The sequence below is a fragment of the Octodon degus genome, unplaced genomic scaffold (assembly GCF_000260255.1).
Source record: "Octodon degus isolate 3935 unplaced genomic scaffold, OctDeg1.0 scaffold00321, whole genome shotgun sequence".
Lineage (NCBI taxonomy): Eukaryota > Metazoa > Chordata > Mammalia > Rodentia > Octodontidae > Octodon > Octodon degus.
In genome coordinates, this window is record NW_004524897.1 from 644022 (window position 1) to 664915 (window position 20894).

At 36.2% G+C, this 20894-nt stretch overlaps 1 protein-coding gene across 1 annotated transcript in view; it reads left to right on the forward strand.

The window, feature by feature from the left end:
* Nucleotides 1-20894, forward strand: part of Morc4 (MORC family CW-type zinc finger 4) — an 86637-nt gene that overhangs the window by 4017 nt on the left and 61726 nt on the right. The window contains exons 3-7 of the mRNA XM_023707998.1: nucleotides 8975-9107; nucleotides 14570-14787; nucleotides 15626-15773; nucleotides 17913-18045; nucleotides 18432-18560. Of these exons, the coding sequence (XP_023563766.1) occupies nucleotides 8975-9107; nucleotides 14570-14787; nucleotides 15626-15773; nucleotides 17913-18045; nucleotides 18432-18560 (761 nt within the window). The remainder of the gene's footprint in view (nucleotides 1-8974; nucleotides 9108-14569; nucleotides 14788-15625; nucleotides 15774-17912; nucleotides 18046-18431; nucleotides 18561-20894) is intronic.

Genomic DNA, 20894 nt, shown 5'->3' on the forward strand with positions numbered 1-20894 from the left:
TGGTGCTGGGGGATTGAACCGCGGTCCCTGTGCTTTGCTAAGCTTGTTCTAAGTAGGTGCTTTAGACCACTGAGCCATCTCACCAGCCCAAAAGGTTTTTAATAGAATGAGATTGCAATTGTCTTTGTAATATTTCCTGTGCATTTGAGGTTTTGTTAATAAAGTCTTATCCTACACCTGTGTCTTCAAGAGGTCTGCCTATTCTGTGAGTTTAGTCAAGAAGTTGGGGTGCAGCAGGAGATTCAGGAGACTTACGTGTAAGGTACAGGAGAATTTCAATAATTACTTTGACTATTATAAATGTTTTACATGTATAGCTCAGGAGATACAGAAGAAAAGTTAACATTGGTACATTTTACACTGCTATAGGTTTTGTGCCATGCCTCCTGTGAATATCTGAATAGGGGCATAAGATCTATGAGTATATAACTTACAAAAAAGAAGAATTACCAATGAACATAGTGGGCAGTGGGAGACAGAAGAGTGCTGTGAGAGTGAGTGCTGTTTTGTTCTTTCACAGTTGCCCCCTTTGTACTGTGCATACTATACTTATAGGTGATTCACTGAGCTTTCAGTTTGCAATTTTGAGTATATGCGATTGTATCAGTTATTTAATTTTAAAGAACCTTGGTTTGGCCTAAGATGGCCATCATGAGTGTCAGTATGTGTGTATGTTATATGCACACACGAATACATATATACAAACATGGATTTTAAAAGTATATCACATATATTTGTGATAACAGATAAAAGGGAGAGCAGCATGTTAACTGGTAACTCAAGTTCAAATTTTGAATTTTTCTTCAACAGTTTTTTGTATTTAAGTATTAGTTTTCCAGTAAATATGCATTCAGTAAATGCTTACTGAGCACTTACAGTGCACAAGGCTACTGTGGTAGATAAAAAATAAACACAATACATTACACAATACACAATACATAGATCCATGCTTTTCGTAGGGAAGATAAAACAGGTGCAGAAAGTTTGTGCTTTGTATAACAAAAACCAGAAAATTTTTTATCAGTGAAGATTTATACAAGTGTTATGTAAATTTAAAAGAAAGAGGAGTGACTTCCAATTTCTCTGGAAAAAGAGGTTGAAAAAATGCTTTATGGAGAATATAACATTTGAGCTGAGATTTGAAGGACTGAGACAGTGGATATGGTGGTGGAAGAGCTTTCCAGGCAAAAGGAACAATTGGATGAATAAAAGCATAAAGAATACTGATCATTGAATTTAATTAGAGCATAGAGTTCACAGGTAGCAAAAGGTATTGATCCTTATACCTCCTCTTATTGAGAAGTTTTTGCCCATTGAAAGAAGTTACCAACAAAGTAAAATGACAACACACAAATTTGGAAAAAATCTTCACTAATAAGCAGTCAGACAAAGGTCTGCAATCTAGAATTTATAAAGGACTAAAAAACACTAGGGCCCCAAAATTTGAAGACCCAATCCAGAAATGGGCATTCGAGTTGAACACACACTTCTCAGAGGATGAAATTAAAGAAGCGAATAAATATATGAAAAAATGTTCCACATCACTAGCCACCCGTGAAATGCAAATTAAAACAACACTGAGATACCATCTCAGAAAGAATGGCTATTATAAACAAATCAACCAACAACAAATGTTGGAGAGGCTGTGGGGAAAAAGGAACCCTTCTCTACTGTTGGTGGGGATGTAGACTGGTGCAACCATTATGGAAATCAGTGTGGAGACTCCTTAAAAAACTAGGACCAGAAATCACATTCAAGCCAGCTATCCCCCTACTGGGAATTTTCCCAGAGGAACTGAAAACGTCATATGATAGTGATATATGTGTGCCTATATTTATAGCAGCACAATTTGTGATAGCCAAATCTTGGAAACAAACAAGATGCCCGTCACCTGAGAAATGGATGAAAAAGATGTGGTATTTTTTATACAATGGAATATTACTCAGCTATAAAGAATGATAAACTTGAAGCATTTATATTCAAGTGGATGTCACTTGAAGATATATTCATAAGTGACATAAACCAGACCCACATGTGTAAATATCATAGTCTCCCTAGTATAAGAACTCAAAAGAAGAAATAAAAATAGAAAGGTATAACACAATTAAAAGAAAAGATAGAACTTGAGGATTAGCCAAGAAAGAGAGGGCAAGGAGAAAAGCTAGGAAACATGACAGCGGCAAAGCCATACATTTATACACATAAGATGGGTAAGGCTGTGATCCTGAGAAACATCAGAAGGTTTTTGAAACTAGCACTTAAATGGTAAGATTCTCACCCTGACTAACTATATATGCTGATACCTGTGAACTAAGCAACTGCACTGAAGATAGCAATGTGTAATGGTAGGGTCATGTTTGGAATGCCTGTCATTCTGATCTCAATATGTACGGCTTGTCATGACATACCAATTATTGCCATACTGTCTCTTAAGTAAATGTTTGTTTTAAAAAAGTGTAATAAATGAATACAAGACACAAGAAAAAAGTGTCATCAGACTGTCCTACTACAATGCTGTATATGGTTAGATTTCTAAGTTTCTGTGTAAAAATATGTAATTGTTCATATGTTTTAAAATATTATTTATTTTAAAAAAATTTTTTCTTCATATTCTGTAGGGACTTAAAGTTTAACATATCAAGACTTGATTGAAAACACCTGTTCCATGTTATGCCTAAGATGCTTGATATTCAGACAAATAGGTTAAACCCAACAGCATATGTTGTAGGGTAATAATAAGCTTCTCTTCTGGAGGGTTAACAACCTAAATTTGCAGACCAAAAATTAGAGAAATAGAAGGGCTGCAAGGACAGCCAACATTTTGCCCTAGCCTTTCAAGGTCAGTGAAGACTGAGGACATAGGAGAACCTGTACTGTAACATCATGTAACTCAGTAGTGTCCCAAATTTTCTGATCAAGGAGATTATGGGGCCAAAGAGGAAAGTGATTAATGATGTAGAGTGTGCGTAAGGAGAGACACATGGAGAGAAAACATTCTGTCAGGCTTTCACAGAGAGCACATTGGCCAAGCAATGGCTGACCCTGATAAGGGATCTAAAAACTGTGGTACAGGGTTTCAGGATAAATCCTGAGGCAACTTGACTGACCTTATCAGATACAAAAATTGCTTTTCTCGTTATATAGGTCTTGGTTTATGTTGGTCTTAACCATCCAGCAGAAAGGCAAAGAAAATGAGTTATAAAGGCTGAAGCCTTGTTGGTATGCTGGGGTGTAAAGGGCTCAAGTCAACAACTTCTGACATTACCAGTCCTGCGGATGACCCATTGCTATTATGGATTACTGGACTATATTGCAATATTTTGATGAATTCACACACCTACAATATTTAAATGACAATGGAATACCCTTCTCAGACAAAACTAAACAAAAAAAGGGGATACAAATGAATGACCATTTTGTATCTGTATGTACAAAATAGTTAGGATAGATATACAGCTACTTTATCTTAATTCAATGAGAAGAAAGATTTGTACTAATAGTGTTTGGGCAGGATATCATGTCTGCATCTTGTACTAAGAATAACCACTAAGAAGATAACTATATGCAGTGTGTTAATTATTGAAACGCTCCTACTAATCAGCTTTGAAAGTGTCTTGTTGCTATTTGTTTCTCAATAAAATTATTTATAAAAAGAGGAAAGAAGTACAAAAAATAAATAAATGAAGGACCATTTTTTAGTTAAAAAATATGTATCTGTGTGTACAAAATAGCATATATATACAGCTACTTTCTCTTTATTCAATGAGAACAAAGTTTTGAACTAAAAGTGTTTAGACAAGATATTATGTGTGTGTCTTGTACTATGAATAACTACTACAAAGACAACAATATGCAATGTATTAATTATTGTAACTGTCCTACTAACCTGTTTTGAAACTGTCTTATTGTTACTTCTTTCTCAATAATATTATTTTTAAAAATACATATATATATATATATATATATATAGAGAGAGAGAGAGAGAGAGAGAGAGAGAGAGAGAGAGAGAGACTCACAGTCCAGAAAGTCATTGTTTTTTCCACCTAGCTTTACTGCCTGTGGGTTTGTGAGGTTTCTTCCCCGACTATAGATGCTTCTCTGTCCATATACACCAGGCTGTGACAACCATCCAAGCTAACACGTGTCCTTGCTCATGTTGGTAAATGGAGAAAGCAGTTGGAAAGTTTCTGGGCCAATTAAACTGCAGCATTTGCTCCCAAATTAAGAAAAATGAAAAAAAGAAAAATGGTTGGATGTTGGGACAAAGGCAAAGGCCAATAATTTTCAATGTCCAGAGTGCATTATTCAAAAGCAGACATTAGCTGAAAAGTCTCCATACTACTAACAAGCTCTTTCCACTATAAACAACCTGCAAATATGAGTATAAAAATAAATAAAACACTCTTAGATATTTATTTTTAAAAAAGAGTTTACAAAGAGTCTTCTCAATTACCTTTTAAACTTTACCCTTTGAATTAAAAAGTATTTGTTTTCATCCTGCAGATGAAGAAACAGACATTTACAGAATTTTCAGAGTTACATGTCTACTAAGTGGCAGATCTAGGAGTCAAACACAGGTCTTTTTACACCAAGTACGAAGTAGGAATTGTTAGAAGGGTGAGCCAGGAGGAGGATGTGACTAGAAGTTCTGGTAATTGACATGTTACCCTGATGTTTTCTGATCAAAAGAATGTCACAGTCAGAGTATGTTTAGGAAAGTCAAACTTTCAGCAATGTATAAGATAGATGAAAGAAGAGAGAGACATGAATTTGCAAGATTAGTTAGGCTATTGCATTAATCTGGAGAGGGAATAAACTCTGAACTAAAAGAATGATAATAAGAATGAGAAAAATGATATGTAAGAGTCTAAAGATGTGCAAAACAAGAAGAGGAAGAAGATTAAACATGATTTTTCACAGTACTAGAAATTGAACCTAGAACTTCAAGCATTCTGGCAAGCACTCTACCACTGAGCTACAGCCCCAGCCTACTAAAAATGACTTTTAATTTCAAACTTACAGTTTGTGTGTTTGAAATTAAACACACTGTGTCACTGTGTGTGTGTGTGTGTGTGTGTGTGTGTGTGTGTGTGTGCGTGCACATGCCTACACAGGCTTATACAACAGAAGAAAAATAGCCTTGTAACCCAAAGTGATCACCTTACTTTCAGGCAGGAGTACTTTTAGCTACTTGAAGGATGTCTATAAAGCAATAATTTGGCACCTTACTGGTATCTACTGGAAAGGATGGGACACTTGTGAAGCACTATGTCAAAGCCATCTTAAGCTCTCCTGGGAGGACGTCATTTAGTTTTTCATTGCCTCTTAGTTTTTGATAAAATATGAAGTTTTAATCATGATGATTTTTCAGAAGACAAGGGATTGTCGGATCAGGTTAGGGTGTTAAATAGATTTACCAAAATTCCCGTGCTCTTGCCAAAGCAGTGGGCGATGTGAAGGTAGAGATAGGGACCTCTCACTAAGGGATAGCTCAAGTCAGGGTGGAGAGAGGAGTCCTGGAGAATTGGTAGCAAATGGTATTGTATAGCCAGGTTAGGGGATAAAGATGCTCAGGCTCTAATAGTTCAGCCCTTATCTAAGTAGTGGCTGAGGTGAGGGCCGTAAGGGTTCTCTTATCATCCTACTTGCTCAAAGACTAGGTGGGCTAGGCCAGTGGAGAAGTTGAATTCCCTGGTATCAGATAGCATATGCTGCATGTTGGCCAGTTTTTAGAGGACTAAGAAGTAGAATGAAACCAGCTATCAGATTTGTGGCTTATTAAGTTCATCTATTGAAACTGACTTTGCTATTTTTATAATTTCATTTGTTGAGGCTAAGTGAAAGGCCGCATAGAGCAGAGGGCAGTTGGGAAGCTGTGCTTGCCACACTTACCCACTGATTTCACTTTTCCTGCTGCTCTAGCTGACCCTGGCCTTTTATGAGCTCCCTCCCCCATGTACTCTATGAGCTTCCAGCCAAGGAGATAGAATATCCAGCTGCTTCTGGCACCTACAGTGAAACTCTTGAAGTGTCTTTTTAAAACTTGTTATATTCCTGTAAGAAAACATGTAGTAAAGTTTGGGTAACACTTGCAGTGGAGAAGAGTTGGGGTGATTTTCCTGAGGCTTGTAAGCTGATTTCTTTAAGCCACTGTTGTCTAAATGTGTAATTGAAATTCACATGTGTTATGTGTCTGCACTGGGAATATTGAGTATTAGAAAAAAATTGAATTTCTAAGGTTTTCTATATATAGATGATGCTTAATTGGTGAACAAGTTTATCAGTGTCAATGTCTTTGGCTGCCAACTAGGGAAGGTGACTGATAAGGGCCTGCTTGTCATGTAAAATTTCTTGAATTATGTAGATAACTATACAGTGCTGAATCCCTCCATCAGTTAAAGAAAGAAAAAGCTACCTCTTATAATGTAAAAGCTATATCTCTGATAAAGTCACTATTGCATGCCAACTTATAACTCCTGCCCAAAGACAGCCTACTTATGTTACCATGTTATATGGGCCTCAGCCCCACCTGGCCCTTAAAGATTGGTTATCAGATATTTTAATCTACTTGTGGAGCTATTGGTAATGTCTTACAGCTATTTGGATTTTTTTAGGTTATAATCAGTGAAAGTTGTGGTAATCGATGTTTCTAGCAATACCACTGTGGCTTTCCAAGTTAATCTGTGTATCATTTTATTTAGTGGACATTCCACACATCTGACTGTCAAATCTTAATTGCATTGTCAAATTTGTATTTTGAATATGTTTAATACTGTTTGGTTATAAGGGTTGTTCCCAGTAGACAAATGATATGGTTTGATTTGATTAGAATAGTGGGACAAATGTATGTGCAAGACCCCACTCGTTCTCTCAGCCCAGTTATGTGGTATGAGTAAAGTAGTGTAGGGTGCCAAAGCAAGGGGAAAGGTAGAAGGGAAGGTTGCTATCTTGCTTAAAAAGTTAGTGGGGCCAGGCGTGGTGCATGCCTATAATCCTAGCACTTAAGAGGCTGAGACAGGAGGATGATTATTGCAAGTTGAGACCAGCCTGTGCTACAAAGTGAGCTAAAGCCAACCAGAGCTGCATTGTGAGATCCTGTCTCAGAAAGACCAAAAAGAAAAAAAAAAGGTAATAGAGATAAGAGTGATGAGGGACCCTATTTATATTAGTCTGTTTTGTGCTGCTATTTGAAAATACCTTATACTGAGTACTTTATAAGTAAAATTTATTTGCCTCACATATCTGGTGGTTGGAAGGTCCAAACAGCATACCAGTGACCTATCAAGGGCCCACTGGCTGCATCACAACATAGCAGAGAAGCCAGAAGGGAACAGGGCCATGTGCAGACAGAGCCAATCACACAGGGTCACCTCATTTTATAGCAACTCACTGTAATGAGAACTAACTCTCTCCTATCGTACTTGACAGCATTAAAATCTCTTCCAAGGGCACCATCCCCAAATACCTAATTACCTTGCACTATGTTCCACTCTCAAAACTTTTACTACCTCATTACTACCACACTGGGGACCAAGCTTTCAATACATGAACCTTTGGATGATAAACCATATCCAAATCATATCATTATCCTACAGCCTGTACTGATAACCCTTCTACTCAAGCCAGTGAACCTACTGTGGTTTGTATCTAGTTGCACCCAAAGCCTCATGCAGTCACTGGGTTGGCTTCCAGAGTTTGTGATTAATTCATGATCCAATGTGGGTATTATGGGTGTGAGTGCTACACATGCCCTGGAATGGGTAATCTGCATACAGTATATGGAAAGGAAAGAGGCTTGCTAGCTGCTGCCGTCACTGCTGCTCCTCCCTTTGCACTTTGTTGTTTTCCACTGCCATGAACAGCTGCCCTCTGCCATGTGTCATTCTGCCTTGGAGCCAGCCAACTATGGACTGAAACCTCCACTATGAGCTAAATAAACCTTTCCTTCCTTAATTTTGGGGGTTGGTTATTTTATACCAGCAATGAGAGAAGAGTAACTGGAAAAGAACCCTAATCAGACTTCTGAGCTACATATGTCAATATTAAACTAATATCTGTGGCCAAAAGATGTAGCTATTAGACAGTGGCATCCCTAGAACTGGGGACATGGTGCATATGTTAGAATATGGCTAAACTTGATATTTTATAGCTTTAAATAGTTAGCACATAATGAAGATTTAACTCAGGAGGAATTGTGATCTATTTATTATTTTTTACTTTTAATCGATGTTCTCCATTTTATAAATGGTAAGCAACCTCATCTTTAAGATTGTTACAGAGAGCGTAGAATTGTTCTTTCTCTCTAAGCATGCTTGCTACCATTCCCTGATTCTTTCCATAGTCTTCATACTATATAAAGAGGTGATAATGTCTGCATTCTTTAAACAGAGGAGGTAGTGTGAAAAATAGAAAATAAAATCATTCTGAATCAACCATAAAGTGTATAATGTGCATCTGTTCTTTTTTTTTTTTACTAAAATTGCTGATTCAACCTATCTCTGTAGCTACCCTGTACTATATGTGTTCCTGAGTAGTAAAGTAGCTAAAAGACCAGAATAAAGCAAAATCAGAGCAAAGTGATTTATAAATAGGAATACTTTTCTTTTTCTTTTTTTTTTGCGGAACCGGGGATTGAACTCAGATCCTTGCGTTTGCCAGTCAAGCGCTTATCCTACTGAGCCATCTCCCTGGCCCCAAGGAATACTTTTCTTACAGATCCTAAACTTAAAGGGGTAAAGGCATATTGCAGATCAGTCGTTATATGAAATTTAGAAATCAGCTATATGATTCTTCATATGTGTTGTTCTCTCTACCTCAGTAAGTGCAGTAGTGTTAATGCCCAACACTTACCTTCTGTGATGTCTACAGGAGGGACATAAGGACAATTTTTCATGTCTTGGGGGGCACTGAACTAGAGATTTTGATAGAATGTCAGAAGGGAGTATCTAATATCACAGATTTCTGCCTTTTGCAGATAATGCTGTAGATCCAGATGTATCAGCCAGGACGGTCTCTATAGATGTTGAAGAGATCAAAAATAAATCCTGTTTGACTTTTACTGATGATGGAAGTGGGATGACACCTCACAAACTCCACCGAATGCTCAGGTAAAATTGTCTTCATTCTCTTTCTCCCATCCTGAGCTCATGAATTATATTTAAAACTTAAACAGTTTCTTTAATATTTCACTTTCCTTTTGTTCATTCAGCAAATATTTATTAAGCATAGCTTAGTGCCAGGGTATAGGTGATGGAACTAATATTGTTCCTGTACTCATAGAACTTACAGTCTAGCTTGCAATTCAAATAGCTAGGCAATCAAGTGATCATAATAAAATGTGATGAGGATGATAGGAAAGCATAGAATGCATGTGATGAATCAATAGGAAACCCTAATGTGATTGCATAATTTAATAAATACCTCCATGATGAAATGATACTTATACTGAGATCTCAGAGTGAGTAGAATTTAAGTAGATAAAAAGGACCAGGGAGGGGCCAGGGAGATGGCTCAGTAGAATAAGCGCTTCCCTGGCAAGCGCAAGGGCCTGAGTTCAGTCCCCGGTTCCACCAAAAAAAAAAAAAGAAAAAAGGACCAGGGAGCAAAGAATGAGAGTTTAGGTAAAACAACAGCAAGTATAAAGATGTGAGGACCTTCACTGGTCTCCAATCTTAATGAACCAAAATTCACTCTTAAATCAAAAGTATTAGAGGTGGGATGATTTGTGGATTAGAACCATGAACCATTAGAACCATTATACCATTGGCCATAATCAAACCTATAAAAGATCAATAGAAGACACTGACACAATATTGGAAAATTTTGCGGTAGAATTGCAAAGTTAGGAATTTCTCTTTTATGTTGAAGCTGGTAACAGATTTGCCACTCGCAATTCACTTACATTACAAGGTTTGTAGTTAAGAATGTAAGTTTGTACTTTATTATCTTCATGTATCACTCAGTGTGAGATGCATATTTTCTCAACCCCCTCTGTCTTTCTTCCTTTTTAGTAGTTCAAGTTGATTACTGTCCATGCGGCTTCCTGAACTAGAGTGTGTGAAGCACAAGTAATGATGGAGAGTGCTGAGGAGGAGGGAAAGGGCTCAGAGCCCTAGAAAGAGAAACCAAACTCATTTGGTCATAGTTCTTTCTGAAGGTATTCTAAATTAATAACACTGTAGGGAAATTCCTTTGATACATCAAAGAAACAAAATGAAATTTGTTCAAAGTAAGTAGTTACATTTTACTGCTAAGCAGTATGTATATTGTGTCTCACACTTCTCATAATTAGAATGTTTGAGGAAAGCGTCTAGAAGTAAGACAGAAATGTGACTAGTGCATTTGTGAAAGCAGAGAGTTGGTCCCATCCTTTTAACTTATAACATCAATTTTATCTCCTAAATGTAAAAAGAATTAAAATGTGTTTTGTATGTGTACCAATTTCCAACAATGAAAATAATTATTATGTACTATAAGCATAAACCTAAAAAATAAAAATGATAATTTTAGATTTTAGATGGAATGTCTAGTTCTGTGTGTACTAAAATCAATGATCAGTTATCAGTTTTTCCCTAAAATCAATTGCTGCCGCCTTCTTACTCTTCTCCTCCTTCTCCTTCTTCATCCTTCTCCTTCTCTCCTTCTCCTTCTTCTCCTCCTCCTTCCCCTTCCCCTTCTCCTTCTTCTCCTTCTCCTTCTCCTCCTCCTTCTCCTCCTCCTCCTTCCTCTTCCTCTTCCCCTTCCTGTTCCTCTTCCCCTTCCCCTTCCCCTTCTCCTTCTCCTTCTCCTCCTTCTTCTTTTTCCCTTCCCCTTCCCCTTCTCCTTTTCCTTTTCTTTTCTTTTTGATACCAGGAATCAAACTCAGGACCTTGTGCTTGCCTGGCAGGCACTATGCTGATGACCTATATCCCAGCCTTCAATTACCTTCCTAATTACTTCTTTGTACTACACCCTATCCTAGTGACATGGGTGTCAAATAGTAGGCCCAGCAAATCCAGTCACCCTCCATTTTGTCTGTGGAACTATATATGTGAAAATTGGTATAGGTACAAGTTAGAAGGAAGAAGATGATTTTAAAATAATTACAACAAGTTTTGTTTCATATTGACTCACTTATTCATTAAGTGAATTCTTACTGAGGACTTATGTGCAAAAACACAGGAAAATAAAGTTGAGAACCAGACAGACATCTTTGCTCTAAAAGTGCTGACAGTTTAGTAAGAAAGAAAAGTTGACTAATAATACATCTAAATAGGCTGTTCTACACAGGGGCAAGTTTGTGAAGCAAGAATATAATTTCTCTGAGCGTATACCACAGGGGGATCTAATCTAGCTTAGGGAATCACGAAAGGATACCATGAGATATTTAAATTACAATTTAAATGGATCAGTATATCCGTTCAAAATTTTGTTCCCTCCCCAAGAAACAAATTAGGTTGAAACTTCTTTAGCCATAGTATTAACCCTATGATGCCATATATGTTTCCTGCTATTTGTCCTAGGCAATTGTTCCACATACTTAGAAATTTACTAATGAGACAATTTTAATGAGTTCTTAATAGAATATATATATATATATATATATATATTATATTTTATTTATGATTGTATGTTAAACTTGAATCAGCTGCAAGATATCATTTTTTTTAGTTTTTAAAGAGAGTACAAATTAGAATTAAAACAAAAAACAAGTGAAAGAGAATTTCACTTAACAAAGTAATATGAATTTCACAGTATTTGTTGTAATACGTGGTGTTGTCTTCTGACCAATTATTCATATTACCAGATATATGCATGTAAAATTGGAATAAAAAAAGAAATATATAAGAAATTAAGAAGAGAAAGAGTACAAACAATTGAAAAAAGGAGACAAAACAAATTATCTGCTCCTTTCCATAGACCATCAGAAATGCACAGTACAGGCCGGGGAGATGACTCAGTGGAATAAGCGCTTCCCTGGCAAGCACAAGGGCCTGAGTTCAATCCCCGGTTCCAAAAAAAAAAGAAAAGAAAAGAAAAGAAAAAAAGAAATGCACAGTACAGTTGTCCAAACCATCCTGCTCACATACATAAATAAAATCTCTTTCCCCCACTCGCTGTCCTGTCCTTCTCAACTCAGTAACAGGGTACAATAGATACTGGGAAAAAGAATGAATTTATTCAAAAGATATCATTTATTTAAAAGAAATAAGGGGCTGGGGAGATGGCTCAATAGAATAAGTGCTTCCCTGGCAAGTGCAAGAGCCTGAGTTCAATCCCCAGTTCCGCCAAATAAATAAATAAATAAATAAATAAATAAATAAATAAATAAAAAAAATAATTTAGTCATGCTAACTTCTAGCCAGGAATTCCACTTACCCTAACTTCTTTTAAATTGATTGCGCCAGGCATGGTGGCACATGCTATAATCCCAGCACTCAAGAGCCTGAGGCAGGAGGATTGCTATGAGTTCAAATAACCATATATACTTATTTCATATGGTAGATAAGACCCTCATGTATCAAGACTTCTGAGTTTCAGATGCAACACTAGATCTAAAACAGAGGTAGGGAGTAGCACATGACAGTTCTCTGAATGAATTTTAGAATTAGTTTAAAATTAAAGTTTGAGGAAGGGATTTAGAGACAGAGGGAGAGAGGTGGGTGGAAAGGGGAAGACAATTAAAACAGAATCAATCTGTGTTACATATATGTACCCATTCCCTAAGATGAATGTAGGCCTCACGAACTAAAAACATGTACTAATAAAATAAAAATGTGAATTTTAAGTTTGAAGGTTAAAATGAATACATTTTGTATATAGTATATAATTTAATTCACATAATGACCCCCTTCTTCGCTAGCCAATTCTTCCACAGGAGGAAAATGAGAATGTCTAAAACTTACCAATTTATAAGTCTGTTCGTGACATACCAAGACTCATAGACAATACTAACTCAGTGCTCTTTAGGGCTTTTCGAAGGAGCACTTCTCTAGAAATTACCTTTCTCTGTTATTAGATTTACTTATAGGATAAAGTGTCTACTTTGAAAAACAAAATTGTATTACTGTGTAACACTTTGAGATAGAAAATTAAAAGGTCTCTTTTCTTAAAAAGTTACAGCCTTCAGGATATGGAAAACAGATACTTTGACCCTTGTGGCTTGAAAGAGAACAGCTGACACTAAGCAGTTTGTGATAGAGGCTGTTTTATTGATGTTGCATAATTTTATTGATGTTGTCTAATCTGTGTTATTCAATCTTTCCCTAGACTAGAAACTTTGAGGGCAAGAATCATGTCGTTTTTATTAACAATCATATCTCTAGTGCTTAACTCAATGTGTAGCACATAGAAAAATGTTCAATAAATACATACTGAATGCATAATAGTCTACATCATTTTAAAATTAGTCTTTCTGGAAAGAAAGAATCCTTAAATATATTTTTGTTTGAGATTAAGGAAGATAAAGATCATATTTTCTAGATTTATATCTTTGAGATTTTTAGTTTCCATTATTTTGGTATGTGTTTGGATAGAAAGTAAAAGAAAAGATTCTGACTCCAAGATTAAGCTGACTATAAGAGGCTAAAGAGTTTGCTGTGTTGACTCAGTGAAAGGACCTTAATAGAACAAGAGAGATATTATACTGCAGCTGTTTGCAGATATTCAGGGGCAGAACTACTTATTTATATCTCTTGGTCATATTCCAGTGGACTCTCCCTGAAGATGGAGCAAAGGGTAAAATTGGAAGGTTCATCATTTGGGTAGAGTTAAAATTATCCAGATACATACCATATGATCATACCTGAGGTCATAGCTGATGCTTGTAATCCCAGAATTTGGGAGGCTGAGACAGGAGGATCACTATGAGTTTGAGGCCAATCTGGGCACCATAGGGAGTTCATGGCCAACCTGAACTATATAGTGAGGCTCTGTCTTTAAAAAGGAAAAAAAAAAAACCCAAAATACTAACAAACTAACCAACCAAAAAAAGATGCATGGTCTTTAACTCAAATTTCTAGAGGGAGATAAAACCAGATTAGGAAATATCCAGTATAAAACCTTTGACTGTTGCCATTATTGGATACTTTTGTTACCTTCTCTAGGTAACAAAAGTATCTTACTGTCTTACTATCTACACTTTGTATCTTACTGTCATTTCTAGAATCAGGGCCATTTTATCTAGATAAGAAAGATAGCTAGCTACACATGGCCTTTTCTAGCTATCTTTGTTAAACCAGCAAAATGGGCCTTCTTTGCATTTTTAAAAGTATGGCCCTAAGGAAGTGGAACTGTTGTTAAGTATACACAAACTACACAAGAACATCTGTGCCATTACCCTAATAATAATATCCTGTGTTTTTTTTCTCTGAGTGCCTTCAGGGCAGGTTTGTCTGGCTTGAGTTCTTGGGATCGAACCCCCTATGTTTTAAACTTAATAGTTCTGCCTGGAATACCATAAGGAATAAGAAAGGAAGAACTTGTACAAATGTTTCTCATATGTAAACCAAGCATTTTGCCTGTAACCTAGCTTAGGGTGCCTTTTAACCTTTTTTTCTTTTCAGATTTCTCTTTTCTTTTATAATTACAGCTTTGGCTTTACAGATAAAGCAATAAAGAAGAGCCAATGTCCCATTGGGGTCTTTGGTAATGGTTTCAAGTCGGGCTCCATGCGGCTAGGAAAGGATGCTCTTGTCTTCACCAAGAATGGGGGTACTCTTACTGTTGGACTCCTATCACAGACCTACCTGGAATGTGTCCAGGCCCAGGCAGTTATTGTACCAATTGTTCCATTCAACCAGCAAAACAATATCCTTTCTGTAAATGGAGCATATTAGTTAAAAATTAGTCTAATCTATGTTTTTTTTTTTAGGGGGGGGGGTTTGCGGAACCGGGGATTGAACTCAGCCCTTGCACTTGCCAGGGAAGCACTTATTCTACTGAGTCATCTCCCCGGCCCCAGTCTAATCTATGTTGATAAAAAAAACTTTTATCAGGTCAAATCCTGTTTGAAAATCTTGTTTCAAATAACTTCTCATATATAAAGAGGTATTCAAATGTCTTAACTTTAACTGGAATTTTCTATTAAGTATTCTTAAAGTAAGTAGACGACTGACAGAGCTTAATGATGCTTTTGCTATATTGAAATTTTCATTGTTATGCAGTTTGATTTATGTGTGGTGTCTCTCTACAACCACCCTATGGTAAAGTTTCCAGGGTCTTTTTTCCCTGCTAAGGATAGCTATATTTGTGTTTATTTTCCTAAAAACATACTATTTGTAGCTTATCTGATAGCAAAATAGCTCATTGTCCTATGCCTAGATGAACTGTTATTTCTGTTACATGCCAGGTTGTTTTGATGTGAGCAGCATGGCAGTTAGGATTTGAACTTACTGCTTCCAAGCAGTTTAAAAGTTTAGCATTTGATCTTTCTGATAAATATAGCACTATCTTTATTTACACTGCATCTTTGAGAGTATATTCTGCAAACATAACGGATATTCGTATTTGTTTCTACACCTTTTCCTTCTGTAGCAGTAGTACCCAGGTTTCATGTCTGTATTTTTTGTCTAGACATGCAGCCCAAAAAGTGCTTTTCCTTCTTGATAGCATCTTACAATAATAGTTTTTCTTTGACTGGTTTTACAAAAAATGATTATTACAGAAGATTCCTTGCCCAGTCTAGAAGCCATCTTGAACTATTCAATTTTCAACAGTGAAAATGACCTGCTGTCCCAGTTTGATGCCATCCCAGGCAAAAAAGGCACTCGGGTTCTCATTTGGAACATCCGACGGTATAGTATCCCAAGGGTGATAGATTCTGACAACCGAAGGTATTATGAGCAAGCACATTTTAATACATATTTATAGAGAAGTGTAGATAAATTCTGTTATACGTATCTGTTTCACAGCATGACTTTAATTTTTTCTTAACTCTGTTTAAGATAGCAATTCTTTTTGGTAAATTATCTGCATTTAAGTTAAAAACACCCATGTTCTGGGACTGTTGCCACAAATAAGGCAGTGCAGTTATTCTAACATCCCCAGAATTCCCTGTAGATATATATTTCATATTTATGGACTTTAAGATTAGTAAATGATAATTTTCCACTTAGACCAACTATATTGTCTTATTTCTTGGTAAAACTAAGCAATACCAATATAAACAAAGAGTACTTAAAAAGAAAAAGGAAGGAGTGCTCACAAGGATATTCTCTGTGTCCAACTGGACATACTCTCAACACTGTACTATAATTTGTATTACAAAGGATCAATTTCCTTAGGGATTTTCAATGCAAGTACTAGGCAGACTTTCTTTGTACTTTATTTCTCAGTTTTATGGTACTAGGTGTTATAGAAATAAATTACATGGTTAAATTTGGGGAAAACTGACAGAGTTTATGGTGTTGCTTTGTTTGAAGTCTTTTGAGGCTGTTATATGCTACTTTACATTGAACATACTTAAAAGAGTAATATACATGTAGATTTCCTAACTGTAGACCTCTTTTTCTTGGTTGGAGAAAATGAGGAGCATGGGAGGCAGGGAACTATCTCAGGGTATATGTGCTAGAGTAAAAAACCAGAATATGCTGTATAGTGGCATGGGCTTTTTGTAGACTACATGCAACAGGGAGCTTCTTTCAGCTCTGAGAGTATGGCTAAATTTTAATTTTTTTCTTAAAATTATTTTATTCATTTATTTGGAAAAGAGTCTCGCTATGCAGCTCAGACACATAGTGATCCTCCTATCTCAGCCTCCCCAGTGCTGGGATTACAGGCATGTACCACCACAGCCAGTTTCAGTGGCTGGCACGGCACACTCAGGGTTCCAGGGCCAGCACAGCATGCGGTACTGAGGGCCAAACCCATGTCCTTGTGCTTCCAGGCAAGTGCTTAGACCACAGAACTATCTCCCTAGAGCTAAATTTTTAACATAGCAGCTTTGAGCTTGTAGAACCTGAAAGGTGACAGAGGTATTGATTGAGGTTATTCTGAAGTCTTATTTTTGGTTTTATTTAATCGTACAACTTTTCTTTATTTTTTATTTATCTGAAGGGACTAATGTTCCATAGAGCAAATTTTTGGAACTGTTGTCCTAGAAAAACAAGTATATACGTATATATTCATATTCCAGAATTTATTTTGAGTTTTTCCAGGAACAAAGGTGGGTCTTACCTTTTTCCAGGGCAGTGCTTAATGTAGCCCAGGGTCTTAGACTGAACCAAACCTAAGTGGCCATAAAAGATTATGGGAATAAGAAAGTTCCTTAGGAGTATAAGCACTGTTACATTGAAGTACTAATTCCATAAATCATATACTTGAGGACTAGTAAATATGTACTGTTTCTATGATCTTTATTTTATTTTACAATATTTGATTGAATCTGTGGACATAGTTTCTCATTAGTTCTTATACTATTGCTGAAGTTAGTAGTAGATTTTGATTCATCCATTTATTTGGGGAAAGTAACATTAAGTGATTTATCCAATAGTACCCAGATGGGGCTGGGGAGATGGCTCAGTGGAATAAGCGCTTCCCTGGCAGGCGCAAGGGCCTGAGTTCAGTCCGCGGTTCCACCAAAAAAAAAAAAAAAAAGAATAGTATCCAGAAAGTTGAGCTCTATTTGAAGAGTCTGAAGCTAACTGACACCAATTTGATTTATCAAATTATAGGAATTTTCTCACCTTTTCTCTTTTTACAAATTTGGCATCACCACCACTATGAAGCATAATAGATTTCTTTAGACTAGAAATGCCTTAAATAATGTATGATCCTCAAATTAAGTGATTTATACTTTTTTGCAATGGTCGTCAGGGGAAAACAAAAACAGATATCTGATATTAGTTCATATTGTCTTCTCTCTTGGGTTCCTAGTGCTTTTTTGTCCTTTGGAGCTAGTTTTTGTTAGATTGGTACTTGTTTCTTTTACCCAGAAACAAAGATGGAAAGTCTGAGTTAGACTTTGATACAGATCAGTATGACATCCTGGTATCAGACATTGATGCAGAAGAAAAAGAGACTGGTGGTGTTACCTCTGAGCTGCCAGAAACAGAATATTCCTTGCGGGTGAGTAACAATTGCTTTTCTTCAGCAATGAGGTAAGATGTCCTAAAACATGAAATATTATAGAACATTGAAGTACACTGTATAAAGATGACAACATTTTAGGATTCCTTTTTAGATCTGCATTCAGATAGGTTAGATAACATAGCAGGTTTTGTTTTGTTTTGTTTTGTTTGTACCAGGATCATACTCAGGACCTCAGCGTTGCCAGGCAGGTGCTGTGCCACTGAGCTATATGCCTGGCACTCATAGCAGCATGTTTCATGTGGTAGTTGACGTAGTGTAAGATACAGAAACTGAGCCAAATCTTTGTCTAGAAGAAACGCACTTAGCTAGCAATGTTTTATGGGGGTATATGGTATAGTGACGTTCCCTTCACTGTTCCATAGGCATTTTGTAGTATTCTATATATGAAGCCACGGATGAAAATTTTTCTGCGTCAAAAGAAGGTGACTACCCAGATGATTGCTAAGAGCCTGTCCAATGTAGGATATGATATATATAAGCCTACCTTCACTGTATCCTTATACCTACATGTAATTGACCTTTTCATTGCAGGATTGTATTACTAGGTTGGCATAAAAAAGCTCCAAAACTTGCTTTTTCTAATTCAGAATTGTATGTGATGTAAATATTATACTGTAGTCTAAGGAAGTATTTTTTTTTTATTTTATTTATTTATGTGGGGGGGCAGCTCAGCCCACCAGGGGGCGGGGCTGGCTGGCATGTGTTGCTGGGGGATTGAACTGTGGTCCCTGTGTTTTTTTGCTAAGCTTGTTCTAAGTAGGTGCTTTAGACCACTGAGCCATCTCACCAGCCCCTAAGGAAGTATTTTTTAAATGTTAACCTATGTACTAGTTTCATCAGAAACCATAGGGAAACTGAAATAAGAACCCTGATATTTTGATTCAGTACATTTTTTTCTTTCTTTTCTTTTCTTTTCTTTTCTTTTCTTTCTTTTTTTCTTTCTTTCTTTCTTTCTTTCTTTCTTTCTTTCTTTCTTTCTTTCTTTCTTTCTTTCGTACTGTGGATTTAAATCCAGGCACTTGTACTTTATTTTATTTTAATGTTAAAAGAAGATACACAATAAAAACAGTGCCATAAAATTTCAAAACAAGATTGGAGTACAGTAACACTGTTTACTACATTACATATTATCTTCAAAGTAATTGCTCATATTATAAGATGCAGGCATGAAAAAATGATCAAACAATATATGTATAAACCTTTCTTTTTAATGAACTAATGCTAGTTAATAGTTTATCGTTTGTGTGTTTTTCCTTTTCCCTTCTTTTTTCCTTTCTTCTATTCCTGTTTCTCTTTCCTTTTGAGCAGTTTCCTCCCATTTCACAATATCTGTTACACATTTTGAGTCTTATTTACTCTTTCAAATTCTTACACTAGGGAGACAGTATGATGTTGACACATATGAGCCTGATTTATTTCACTTATGAGGGTGGTCTCAAATTGGATCTATTTCCTTATAAGTATCTCAAGTTTATCCTTCTTTATAGCTGAGCAATATTTCATTATATAAAAATACCACATCTTTTTTATGCATTCTTTGGTTGATGAGTATTTGCATGCTTCGAAGACTGAGCTATGACAAATTGTGCTGCTCTATTCTTGGGTGCACATATATCATTGTAGTAGGATGTTTTCAATCTTTCCGGGAAAATACTCAGAAGAGAAATAGCTAGGTTGGAATGAGACCTCCAATCCTGTGTTTTTTTTTTTTTTTTTTTTTTTGGTACTAGGAATTGAACTCAGGACCTTGCCCTTGCCAGGCAGGCCATTATGCTGAGAATCCTAGTTTTTTGAGGAATCTCCAGACTGACTTCTACAGTGGTTGCACCAGTCTACATTGATACCAAGAGTGGAGAAGGATTCTTTTTTTCCCCACAGTCTATCATTTGTTGTTAGTTGATTTCTTGATGATTGCCATTCTTTTGGGGGTGAGAAAGAATCTCAGTGTTGTTTTAATTTTCATTTCTTGTTTGACCAGTGACACTGAGCATTTTTTACATATTTCTTTTCCATTTGTATTTCTTCATCTGGGAAGTGCATATTCATCCCAGGTGACCATTTTTGGACTGGGTATTTGAAATTTTGGGGTTTGATCTTTTTTGAATTTCTTATATATTCTAGACAGAAATCCTTTGTGTGAGGGACAGTTAGCTAAAATTTTTTCACACTAAGTGGGTTGTCTTTTCACTCTGTTGGTGATTTATTTTAATATGAAAAACATTTTTAATAAATGAGATAACAGCTGTTGATTCTTTGAAGTATTTCCCATGTAGTTTGAGTTTTGTTCATGAAGTCTCTGCCTACCTCTCTGTCTTGAAGACTTCTACGTCTTTTCTCTTCCAGTAGATTTAGTGTTTCTGTTTTAATATTTAGATCTTTGATCCATTTTGACTTAGTTTAGAGCATGGTAATAGATGTGGATCTAGTTTTAGTCTTCAACATGTAGAGTGCCAGGTTTTCCAGAACAATTTATTAAAGAGATTTTTTTCTGGTGAACATGTTTGGCCCCTGTGTCAAAAATAAAGTGGCTGAGTATGTTTCTAGTTTGATCTGCATCTTTTAATCTGTTGCACTGGTTCTCAGACCTATTTTTTGTCAGTAGTATGTTGATTTTATCTCAGTAGCTTTGCAGTAGTTTTGCTTTTCCTTTATGTTTTCTCTAGTTCTGTCAGTTACATTAATGATATTTTGATCCAGATTGCATTAAATCTGTATAACCATCTTGAGAGTATGGTCATTTTCACAATGTTGATTCTTCCTATCCATCAGCAAGGACTATCTTTCCATTTTCTGATATCCTTTTCAATCTTTTTGTAGCGTACTAT